The sequence below is a fragment of the Thamnophis sirtalis genome, unplaced genomic scaffold, assembly GCF_051295495.1.
Source record: "Thamnophis sirtalis isolate CommonGarterSnake01/CBP01778 unplaced genomic scaffold, rThaSir2_p1.2 scaffold_6, whole genome shotgun sequence".
Classification (NCBI taxonomy): Eukaryota; Metazoa; Chordata; class Lepidosauria; order Squamata; family Natricidae; genus Thamnophis; species Thamnophis sirtalis.
Window position 1 is genome coordinate 76,481,393 of NW_028261386.1, and position 12,883 is coordinate 76,494,275.

Here is a 12,883-nt window from a genome sequence, read left to right on the forward strand (position 1 = left end):
GCCTTGACTTTGAAGAAAGGAAGTGATGAAAGAGTGGGAGGCAAAGCCATGGGGTGAAATTTTCACTGTCAGAAAATTGCCATCTTCACACGCAATTCCATCTCTTGTTGTTGGAATTGATTCAGCTATGGAAGATCTCTGCAGATATATTGAGGTGATGATTGAAGTATACATCTAGGCGAGGCATGTCAAACACGCGGCAGGCGGGCTGGATAGGCATAAGCGATGCCCACTCCAGCTTCGCAAATGGGGAAATGTCATGAAACCTCATATGACAGCAACATGACGTGGCGAGTTTGACAACCGTGATCTAGGGTATATTTTAAAAAGAAGACAAGGCTCTCCAAATCCCCCAGTTGTATTTTTCTAACTACAATGTGGCACTTTTACTGTTATTTATTTACTTATATTTGGCTGCATACTGCAATAGATACTGTTTGTGGGAAGCTCTGCTGTATGCTGTTTTCTTCCTGGATAATAGTGAAGGTACTTGGCATAAACAATTGTCAGTAGACATTAGCCCAAGAGATTTGCAATTAATATGGCTCTAAGATTACTGAGTAATCTGAACCTACTAATCTTATGTTTCACTGACTAATTGAATTCTTTTTTTTCATCTGCTCCTTTCATTTATTATTTTATTGGTAATCAATAGAGTGAATAGAATCAGTAAAGTAAAATAAATAAATAAGGAAGTAATGGTTGTACAAGCTCCAGTACATTGCTGATACAATTTAATTTCTTCTTTCCCTGTCACTTGATTTAAAAGAGAAAAGTTCTGTTGTTCTATTGTAGCAGTCCCTTAAAAATTTATTGTTGATTGACAGAACATTGTGGCACAAATGAATTTCAATGTCTTTTACTATAAAGAACCTCACTGTTGAAAGTAATGACTGTATATTTTAGCTCATAGCTAATCAGGTTACACATAATCTCTTATCCCCCATCAACTGCAGATTTTACACAACTCGTAAAATTGTGGAGGCACTATCCATGCAACATTTTAAGTTGTATTGTTACTTGAAATATATTTTTGGGAAAGAGGCTCTGATGCTGTAAATAATTTTGAAGTAATTTGAAAACCTCCAAATTGAAACGTTATTTTGTTTTGATTGTCAGTTCCTTTGCCACTTCAAACAGGTTCATTTCTCAGAAGGTGAAAACAGATGGTACCTATTTATCTACTTACATTTGTATGCTTTCGAACTGCTAACTGACAGGAAATTTCTCCTCAGTTCTAAGTTGCTTCTCTCCTTGATTAGTTTCCACCCATTGCTTCTTGTTCTACCCTCAGGTGCTTTGGAGAATAGTTTGATTCCCTCTTCTTTGTGGCAAACCCTGAGATATTGAAACACTGCTATCATGTCTCCCCTAGTCCTTCTTTTCATTAAACAAGACATACCCGGTTCCTGCAACCGTTCTTCATATGTTTTAGCCTCCAGTCCCCCAATCATCTTTGTTGCTCTTCTTTGCACTCTTTCTAGAATCTTCACATCTTTTTTACATCGTGGTAACCAAAATTGGATGTAGTATTCCAAGTGTGGCCTTGCCAAGGCATTATAAAATGGTAGTAACATTTCACGTGATCTTCTGTTTATGCAACCTAGAACTGTGATGCCTTTTTTGGCAGCTGCTGCACACTGCTGGCTCATATTTAAATGGTTGTCCACTAGGACTCCAAGATCCCTCTCACAGTTACAACTGTTGAGCAAGGTATCACATATACCCATGATGGCGAACCTATGACACATGTGCCACAGGTGGCATGCGGAGCCATTTGTTAGGACATGCCAGACATTGCCATGTCAGTTCCAGCATGCATGTGCACACTGGCCAGCTGACTTTGGCCTTTTTTTTGCCATTTTCTGCCCTCCGTAGGCCAAAAAACCACCCAACATGCAAACTGGAAGTTCAGGAAGTGACTTCTGGTTTGCGCATTGGGCCATTTTTCACGCTCTGGAGGTTTCAAGGAAGCCTTTGAAGGCGCCAGAGGAAAAAACAGCACTCCAGGCAAAACGGAAGTCACTTCTGGGTTGCCTGTAGGGTCGTTTTTTGCCCTCCGGAGGATTCAGGAGGCTTCCCTGAAGCCTCCGGAGGGTGAAAAATGGCCCTAAGGACAAAGTGGAAGTCACTTCCGGTTTGTCCGTAAGGCCATTTTTCGCCCTCCAGGGGCTTCAGGGAAGCTCTTGAATCCTCCAGAGGGCCTCTGGAGGGGAAGGGGAGGCTATTCTTGCCCTCCCCAGGCTCCTAGAAAGCCTCTGGAGCCAGGTGGTGGTGAAAAAAGCACACCAAAAGCGGAGGGGAGAGGCCATTATGGGTGTGGCATGCCCATGTATGACCCCTCTCCTGCGCTCCCCCCGCTTTTGGCACGTGATCCAAAAAAGGTTAGCCATCACTGACATGTACTGTACCTGTGCATTTTGTTTTTCTTGCCTTGAATTTGGTTTGGTTTTATTTTATTTATTTCATTTTATTAGATAGTGCCCAATGTTCAAATTTGTCAAGATCCTTCTGTATCTTAAGCCTGTCTTCTGGAGTGTTGGCTATTCCTGCCAGCTTGGTGTCATCTGCAAATTTGATAAGTTCCCCATTTCTCCCCTCATCCAAATCATTGATGAAGATGTTGAAGAGTACTGGGCCTAAAGCAGAGCCTTGGGGTACATCACTGCATACTTCCCTCCATGTAGATGCAGTTCCATTGAGGACTACAGGTTCAGTGCGGTTGGTCAGCCAGTTACAAATCCATCTAGTGGTGATGCTGTCTAACTCAAATTTTTCTACTTTATCTAGTAGTAGGTTATGGTCTACTTTATCAAATGCCTTACTGAAGTCCAAGTAAATTATATCAACGGCACTCCTATGGTCCACTAGTTTTGTCACTTTGTCAAAGAATGCAATAATTAGTTTAGAGTCTTTACATTCCCACAAGCACTCCAAGTCCAATCCCTCCTGAATTCCTTTTACCGTTACCTGATGCCAATTTTGTCTTGAACTTTAGTTGACCAGATTCTTGTGTATAGACTTGAATAAATGTTCTATGCTGCAATCTTATGATTGATCCTGATTCTTTGTGCCTGACACAGAATTCCTCAGCCAATAATGCTAAAATAATAAATAATAAACAAACATTAAAAAAAAATACAAAACAGAACAGATGGGGATCCAGACATTCTATACTCATCATGGCGAACCTATGGCATATGTGCCAGAGGTGGCATGCAGCACGCTCTCTGTGAGCACGCGAGCCGCCACCCCAGTTCAGCTCCACCACACATGCACACGCCTCCTGCCGGCCAGCTGGTCTTTGGTCCCTGCCATGTATGTGCGGGTTCACATGTGAGGGGCATGCACGTGGGCGGCATTGCATTTTGGTGGTTCTGGGTTTGGAAAAGGTTAGCCATCATTGTTCTATACAATACAAATTACAGACAAAGAGAGATGTGACACATCCAGTAAGGGACTCTATCCATCTCAGTCTAAAGCTTGGCAACACATGATTTCAAAATCATTTTAAATATGTCCTTGAGCACTGGATTTTGTTCTTCAGTTGTCTTGGTGTTTTAAGATTGTTTCAAACCTGCCTAGCCACTGTTTTTGATTTTCATATTTTATGGCCTCAAATCTAATTATTTTGATTCTATTTTTAGCTTAATGTGCATTTGACTGAACAAATCATAAAATGTTATGTTTTAATTTTGCTCCTGCTGCAAGCCCTGCTGTATGTTCAGATTGAACTGTTTTTGTTTTTTTATGGTCTTACCCTGCACCCCAGTTCATCATTGATAAAGGAAAGGAGGCTGTCTTTTGCAGGATACTTTGTTCTATTTTCAGTTTTTCATAAATGTGCTCTGACCAATGGAAATGAATTGATATCAAGAGTTCAGCTCAATAATTCATTCAACACATGGGAGGACTATGCAGATGTTTGAGTCTAATTTCTGAAACAGCCCAATGGTGGATATGTTAACATAACAGTTCATAAGATTTTACCTTTAAACGATCTTGTCCTTTTTACATTATTGTGCCTCTGTTAGCAGGATGCAAATATATACTTGAAAGAGATGACCTGGGTGCCACCTCTTTCTCTAGGCTTAGTGCCTCTGCAAATGGGTCTTAGGAGAAGGCCATCTTAATGGTCCATGGGCACCAGTTCTTGTGACTTTGGGTATAGAGCTTTATTTTTCCTGCAACATCTGAGTCACCATGCTTCGCTGTAATGCTTCTGCTATATTACCAGGTTGTATATTATTGATTTATTAGTTACCTGAACAATAGTGAAGGATTAATGGTAAATTTTCATATAACCCATACAAACTAAACATACCTGTCATTATTAATGGAGTTGCTAAGAAAAGGCCTTTTCTTGTCGATTCCATTGACAATGACAGGTATTTTACTAAGAAAACAATAGCACTTCTCATAGTTGTTTTTTTTAAATCTATAAATATTAAAAACATGACTTGTTTGCCTTTACTGTTTGAGAAAAGCTTTTTGCCTGAATTCATGGATTACCAGGCATTTCCTTTAATAAGCATTTAACTTTCATTAGACTTATTCTTCTTTTTCTTAAGTTGAGGATTTACTGGTTTCTAAGCATTCTGTGCCACATGTTCCTGTGCATTGGTTTCCTATCAATACAGATCATTTCTGATTTTATTTTTAAAAATAATTTATCTTGTGCTAGAAATAACTTTTTTTAAAAAAAATCCATATTAGAAATAGCAAAACCAAATGTCCCCATTTTGTGAACAAAAGGAAGAAGATATAAATAGAACTAGATAGTGTTTTCTTAAGTGTAGGAGGAAAATTAAGAGTGCCAATACTTCGATCATTTCTTTATTTTCTGAGATTTTAGTTACTCCATCAATAATTTGCAGCTGTAACACTATAATTCGGCATTCTATGTCACTGGCAATGCAACCATCATAAAAACGATTCAGTTGCCAAGCATCTGATGTTTGATCACATGACCATGGGGATGCTGCAACACTTAATTTTTTTTAACTTTTGTCATATGTGTTTTTATGTTGTAAGCCACCCTGAGTCCTTTGGGAGAAGGGCGGCATATAAGTCCAATAAAACCAAACCAAACCAAACTTGTAAGCATGAAAAACTGTCATGTCACTTTTTTCAGTGCCATTGTAGTTTCGAATGGTGACTAAATGAACTAAGTCAAGGACTTTCTACCGTATTTTTTGGAGTATAAGACACACCTTTTTCCCTCAAAAAAGAGGCTGAAAATCTGGGTGCGTCTTATACACAATACAGCATTTTTTGCCTTCTGAAACCCCGCCCTTCACCAAAATGGCTGTGCATAGCTTGTAGGAGGCTTTCAGAGAGCTCCTGGGGCCTGGGAAGGGCAGAAATGAGTAAAAAACAGGCCCCCAGGAGCACTCTATAAGCTTCCTAAAGGCTATCCATGTCCTTTTTTGGCAAAAAACTGGACCATATTTACAAAAAATGATCATCCCCCCCCCCTCCCCGGGATCACACTACAAGCCTCCTAAGGGCTATTCATGCCTTTTATTTTTTTAAAAAACCAGGCCCATTTTCACAGAAAACAGAGTGCAAAAACTTTTTTTTAAAAAATTGCCTCTTCAAAACCTTGTGTCTCTTATACTCCAGTGCATCTTATACTCTGAAAAATACAGTATATAATTAATCTGCTGCTGCATACATTACAGCAGGGGTGTCAAATTTGTAGCCCATGGGCCAGATGTGCCCATGCCTGCTTTAGCGAAGGGGGGGAAAGTTGTGAAAAGTCACATGACAATGCCGTGACAACGCGAGTTTGACACCCCTGCATTACAGCATGTATCTATAATCTTGTACCCTCGAGGTGTACTGAGACTGCAGCTTTGCATTCTCCACAAATGTGATATATCAGAAACTGTAGCAATAGAACTAATACATCTGGAAGGCACCAGGTTGGAGAAAACAATGTATAGGAGGCATGATGAATCATAGAAAATAGAAGCTGGGAACCTCTGGTCCTTTAGCTGTTACTGAAATGAAGCTCCTATAATTATTTACCCTAGAACTGCTGGGATTTGTGATTTATCAACAACATCTGGTGAGCCACAAATCTCAGGTTCTGCTGTAAAGGATCATCTAATTAAGATTCCTCATTTAATTTGGTGTGTGTGTGTGTGTGTGTGTGTATGAATAGACTGAAATCCAGACAAATACTAAAACAAAACATCTGCTTCAGGGCAGTTTTTTTAAATGTCATTGTGGCAACTTACTATAATCTTTCACAAAATAGGGAGATATTATTCTGTCCTCTGCTTTCAAAAATTCAAATGGATGGTTGAATGTTTCATAATGTATAAATATATGTATAAATACAGAGTAAGAGTTCTATTGATATCATGTAATATTTTGAAAATTAGGTTAGCCAAGCAAAAATGGAGAGGATACGGAATGAATGTTCATCTGTTCTCTTCTGTTCACCTTAATCAGAAGCAAAAATGCATTTGAATGAGTAGAGTGATTTGTAGGGTCAATTAGATTATTGTGGGTAATGAGAATGAGCAAACTGTTAGTACAGACTAGGAAGTGCAAAATAGAAGGTAGGAGCATGATGTACATTTTGAGATGTACAAAGTAAAGTAATGGGGCTGACAATGCATGATGATTCATAGTGATGATGACGTCACCAATATTATCTGATTCACAGTGGAAAATTTTAAGGAGACTTAAAATCCAGTTCTAAAAATTTACTAAACTCTTCATTTTTGTTGTGGCAGTAGCTGACACACAAAATTGCTGTTCTCTCCCATTAGTCTCAGGGAAGAAGAAAACTGTTTCTTGATGCCAAAGGCGGTTCATTGAAAAGGAAGTATGGAAGCCCAGAGATCCTTCACTTGACTTCAAACTACCATATTTTATCAGATTGAAGCTTTTGAATGATCAAAGTTGTCACTTTGTTTCCCTTCCTTTCTTTACCAGGGTTTTAACCAACTCTGGAAAGTTTTTAAAAAGGCAGTAGCAAATATTGGTGCAAAGAAGATTGTGGGTCAAATTGCCAAGAATCAATCTGGACTTGAAGGAGGCTTTATCTTTTATCTTTAGAAAAAAAGCAAAGTTCTTTCTCCGTTCGTTCGTTCCTTCCTCCTTTCGTCCCCCCCTCCCTCCCATCCATCAGCTGGAAAGCTGACAATCCAATTTGAGTCCCAAGTGCTGTGCATAAAGCACACAATTTGCTGCTTAAGTCTCCCAATATAAAAAGGTCCACATTTCCCCCCTCCCCAACCTCAGGCAACCATAAGCACAGCAGAAGGAATATTGAAATGACATGCTTATTGCAATAGTAAAGCAACTTTTTATTTAAGTGCAGAGATACTATGTCTATTTAATCATTTGTTATTATTTGTTCCAGAGTTGGTGACATTGCTGGAATGGTGGTCAGGCACTACTTGTACCCTCCATATGGATCAACAAGCAAAGCACAAGCTTGGGGAGGAGAATGCCATCGTCATCCTTAATCACAACTTTGAAATCGACTTTGTCTGTGGTTTAAGCTGTTGTGATAAATTTGGGGTTCTGGGGGTGAGTTTTTATTAACATGTTAACAGATTCCTTTTTCTCTCTCCAATGTGATGCAACACAACTGCTTTCGTGGTCAATTTGGTTTGGTATTTATTTATGTCTCTTCAATATTTCCATTTTTTATTCTCTTGGCTTTAAAACACTGAAGCAGTTTGGAGGATAAAGAAACTCTTATAGTGTCTAATAGATCTGTAGAGCCCATGTTCAACAATTAGAATTGGTCAGGCACTTAACAAAAATCTACCTCCATTGAATGCTTTCTTGGTTAAGATTTGGATTTCAAAACTGTCTTCAGTGTAAAAATGTCAGTAGAATTATTGTAATTGCAAATTTTATATCAAGTAATAAGAAAGGTTGGCCTAGGCTTAAGTTGTGCTCTAAATCTGTGCTGAAGGTGATTATATGATTATATTTTCTTCAAAAAAGGAAAAAAATAGATCCAGGAAACTATAGACCTATCAACCTGACCTCAATACCAGGAAAGATTCTGGAAAAGATAATCAAGCAACGAATTAGCGAACTCCTAGAAGTAAACAAAGTAATAGCCAAAAGTCAACATGGGTTTGTCAAAAACAGATCATGCCAAACTATTGCATTCTTTGACAAAGTGACAAAATTAGTGGACCAGAGGAATGCCGTCAATATAGTTTACTTAGACTTTCGTAAGGCATTTGATAAGGTAGACCATAACCTACTACTAGATAAAATAGAAGAATGTGGGTTGGACAGCATCACCACCAGATGGATTCGTAACTGGCTGACCAACCGCACTGAATGTGTAGTCCTCAATGGAACTGCATCTACATGGAGGGAAGTATGCAGTGGAGTACCCCAAGGCTCTGTTTTAGGCCCAGCACTCTTCAACATCTTAATCAATGATTTGGATGAAGGAATAAATGGGGAACTTATCAAATTTGCAGATGACACCAAGCTGGCAGGAATAGCCAACATTCCAGAAGACAGGCTTAAGATACAGAAGGATCTTGACAAATTTGAACATTGGGCACTATCTAATAAAATGAAATTCAATGGTGAAAAGAGTAAGGTTCTACATTTAGGCAAGAAAAACAAAATGCATAGATACAGTATAGGTGGTACCTTGCTCACTAGTAGTAACTGTGAGTCCTAGTGGTCAACCATTTAAATATGAGCCAACAGTGTGCTGCAGCTGCCAAAAAAGCCAACACAGTTCTAGGCTGCATAAACAGAGGGATAGAATTAAGATCACGTGAAGTGTTAATACCATTTTATAATGCCTTGGTAAGGCCACACTTGGAATACTGCATTCAGTTTTGGTTGCTACGATGTAGAAAAGATGTGGAGACTCTAGAAAGAGTGCAGAGAAGAGCAACAAAGATGATTAGGGGACTGGAGACTAAAACATATGAAGAACGATTACAGGAACTGGGTATGTCTAGTTTAATGAAAAGAAGGACTAGGGGAGACATGATAGCAGTGTTCCAATATCTCAGGGGTTGCCACAAAGAAGAGGGAGTCAAACTATTCTCCAAGGCACCTGAGGGTAGAATAAGAAGCAATGGATGGAAACTAATCAAGGAGAAGCAACTTAGAACTGAGGAGAAATTTCCTGTCAGTTAGAACAATTAATCAGTGGAACAGCTTGCCTCTAGAAGTTGTGAATGCTTCTACACTGGAAGTTTTTAAGAAGATGTTGGATAACCATTTGTCTGGAACGGTATAGGGTTTCCTCCCTAGGCAGTGGGTTGGACTAGAAAATCTCCAAGGTCCCTTCCAACTCTGCTATTGTATTGTATAACTAACTATTATAATTAATAGATATCATTTGTTTGTGGTAATAATAGCTCCATATATTTAAGATTGCCTGGAGTAATCTTCAATGTCTTAACCAATGAAAATGTGGGTAAAGTGTTATGAGATGTAAATGAAGAATTTGTTATTACATGCTACAGAGAGACTTGAAAATGGTATAGTTTATCATGTATCAGCTCATTGTATGAGTGGGGATTTTGTTAGGCAGTGTATTTTCAATGATGCAGTTCATAATAAAATTTCCCTCGGTCAGGAGTTTGTATTTGGTAAGTTTGAGAGTAGCACAAGAAAAAATATTTTTTTGTTCTCATAAATGAACATGAAAGGAATCTTTAGTTGTGATTCACAATACTTGAGGTATTGTCTGGCAGCATAAAAATAAGATGACATGTTTTGCAGCCAATGCAAGCTTATAGTATTTCCTTGAAGGAAAAGGTCATAATGGAGTAGGGAATTGCCATCTTTTAGTGATTTATTGCTTCAATTAAAGACTCTTTAACAGAAGACTTGCAGTGGGGAAAAATTTGCTCAGAAGATAATCAAACAGAGGAACAAACCCATATAGAAGCAAGAGAGATCTAACATACTCTGCATTTGAGGGATCCTTGGTGCTTTCTGAGCTTGCATGTTTTCTTGCAGACATTTCATTATGCAAACTAAGTAACATGACTAGCACTCCTTACTAGCACTGATGATGTTACCTAGTTTGGTTATGAAACATCTGCAAGAAAACAAGCAAGCTCAGAGAGTACCAAGGACTCCTCATGTCCTCCTGAGCTACAAATATTCTCCTTTATTAATACTCTGCATTTGCTGCACCCTAGAAACTGTTTTCAGGTTCTTGCAGTGAAACAGACTCTGAGCATTTAGAAGAAGAGAGAAACACTGCAGAACAGGAGACAGAACAGTGGATCCTTAAAAGGCAGAGCTACAACTATGTTCTGCAAGACTAAAGGAAGAGCTGTGGTGGCTGGAAGTTGCTTGCTATTAGGATCTTAAACAAATCCCTACCAACCAGTCTTTCAGCTCATCATTATGTGTGCTCCCCACAGAAGATCTGGAATATGAGAGAAAAACTTATAGAACCTATAAAAAGATTTGGGGTCTGGGACCATAAATTCCCAGTGATGGGTTACCCTGAAAGGAGTTGTCTCCACAAAGAATAGTAAAAATATTTTTGGACAAAGACAGTTAAGAGTGTAGAGGTTAGAAACAGACCCCAAAGGAAAAAGCTTAGATAAAAACTTGTTCACACTTTGCAAAATGGAAATGTTGCTCAAATATGGCTTCTTCATCCATGGGCTTAATAATTAAAATAAAACTCAAAAGCAAAGAAGATGGAGTATAGAAATGTGAAGATGGCGAGGAGGAGGGGGGGGCTGATTGAAGAGGTAATAATGGAATAATAATGACTTCCTTGACTGGAATGCAGCAATTGAAGAACGTAATTTTTTTCCCAAAGGAACAAAAAGAGTAGAACAGTACAAGGAAATTTCACTGTATCTTGAAGGCATAATAATTACATTTGAGGATAATGGAGGAACTTGTTTATGGGCTAAATATATTGATATGCATTATCTTTGAGAAATGGTGAAGTGCCAAATGGTAGAAGAGGGCAAATGTCCCTACCTTCAAAAACAGCAATAAGGAGGATAAAGAAAGCCACAATCTTGCTAAATTAAGCTTTTCTTTTGACTAGACAACTTACTTAATAGATATATGTCTTGATTCCTTGATGATTATAAAATAGATTACATAACATGAGGATTAAATGGACAAATTCCTGGCCCAAATATTAGTGCATCAATGATTCCTGATCAAATTGGAGAAAGGTATTTAAAACATTTATCTCCTTGGTTCTTTGCTGTTGTTCCTTTTTATTATTTTGATGGAAGGGTAGGGAATGCTTATTAAATGTGTAGGTAACACAAAATTGACTATTACCATAGAAAACAGAAATAAAATTAAGAGTAGAGAAATGGGCTGAATAACAGAAATAAAAATAAAATGAAGTGTAGAATGGGAGATATGCACCTTGGCAATTGTATTTCAGAAAAATATGCTTGAATACCAACCAGTTGCAACTTGAAAATGAGCCAAGTGTACAGTCAAAAAAGACAAACAAAATTTGAGGTTGCATCAACCAAAGTAAATTATCTAAATGATGAGAAATAATTGTTAAATGACATTCAAAGACCATCTTGAGTACTGTTTCTGTTTTGGGGGTTGCAGTTTAAATACTCAGACCAAAATGTAATAACTTCAAAGAACAATTAGGATACACCTGTGAAAAGGGAACCTCTCCTCTGAAGGGGAGCTGGGTATGTTTACCTTAGAGAAAAGTGACTGAATGAAAGGAATGATAGTGTTCAAATACTTGGAGTGGAAGTGATTTCCTACGGTTTGGACCGGTTCAGCTGAGTAGGTAGTAACTCAGCTGCCCACGCCTCCAAACTGTTTTTGTCAGCAGCATCATAGGCGCCACCATCTTGTTTTTTGCTTCTGCATATGCGCAGAAGCAATTTTTCACTACTGCACATGCGCCCCCGAAACCTGTCCCTGAGCAAACCTGCAGTAAAAGAATCTGGAACCCACCCCTGACTTGGAAGGATATCACATGGTTAAAATCTGTTCCTACTCATTGCAGAACACAGATAATGGAATAATGGGTATACATTCCAGAATCACAGTTTCTGATTGAATGTTAGAAAAACATTCCTGAAAAGTAAGAACAATTCACTAGTGAAACCACCTATTCAGAGAGATGGCCATCTCCCCTTCATCAGACAGTTTCAAACAAAGGACATACATACATCTTTAATTTGCTTTAATTTGAATTCATATACTAGGCAGAGGATTGGGCTTGATGGCCCAATGAAAATATCCAAAAATCAGTTTTTTATGCTTATTCTCCTTTTTTTAAAATTCTCGTATTCTTAATATTTTGTTTCAGCCTGAATTTATTGTTCAGTTTTAATCTGCGGCTGTGAACCATCCTGAAATACCAGCATTGAAGGACAGGATAATAATGCCAAATAATGCCTTTTGTTGTATAACTAATGACAAAGTATTTACCAATTTCCTCCTGCTTTTAAGCTTGAAAAATAAAAGCAGCTAAGGAAGTGTTGTCCTTAGCATTAGAAAAGTGTTGACGCAACAAAAGAAATGCTTTGAAATGCCAGTATAGTAGTATTAAAGGGTACCAGCATTCATAACATCAGAGATAGTGTCAAAACCCGTATATGTCACTTTCATGGAGGTTGGGCGGATTTGGCTCTTGCCAAGGCAACCAATTATGACAGTAACTAGAATCCAGGTAATGCATCAGCAAGGACATTCAGTGCCCTTGAATGCATATACAGCTAAAGGAATTAAATCCTATTACTTCTCCTGTAGTATGCATTAATTTTAAAATAAGAATCCACAACTTGTGTTTCTCATTTTCTTTTCAAGAGGCAGAATTTAGATTCTTTTTCATCACTGAACTCTTTTAGTATACTAATAGTTAGAGGTGATTTGAAGCAGGATTATTCTACTATGT

The 12,883-nt window shown here is 38.2% G+C and overlaps 1 protein-coding gene across 4 annotated transcripts in view; it reads left to right on the top strand.

Annotated features, from left to right (window-relative positions):
- The window catches only part of AGPAT4 (1-acylglycerol-3-phosphate O-acyltransferase 4), an 85,787-nt gene that overhangs the window by 41,258 nt on the left and 31,646 nt on the right, over nucleotides 1–12,883 (top strand). For all 4 annotated transcript variants that reach the window (XM_087718209.1, XM_087718210.1, XM_087718211.1 and 1 more), the window contains one exon: nucleotides 7,382–7,551. In XM_087718209.1, the coding sequence (XP_087574335.1) occupies nucleotides 7,382–7,551 (170 nt within the window). The remainder of the gene's footprint in view (nucleotides 1–7,381; nucleotides 7,552–12,883) is intronic.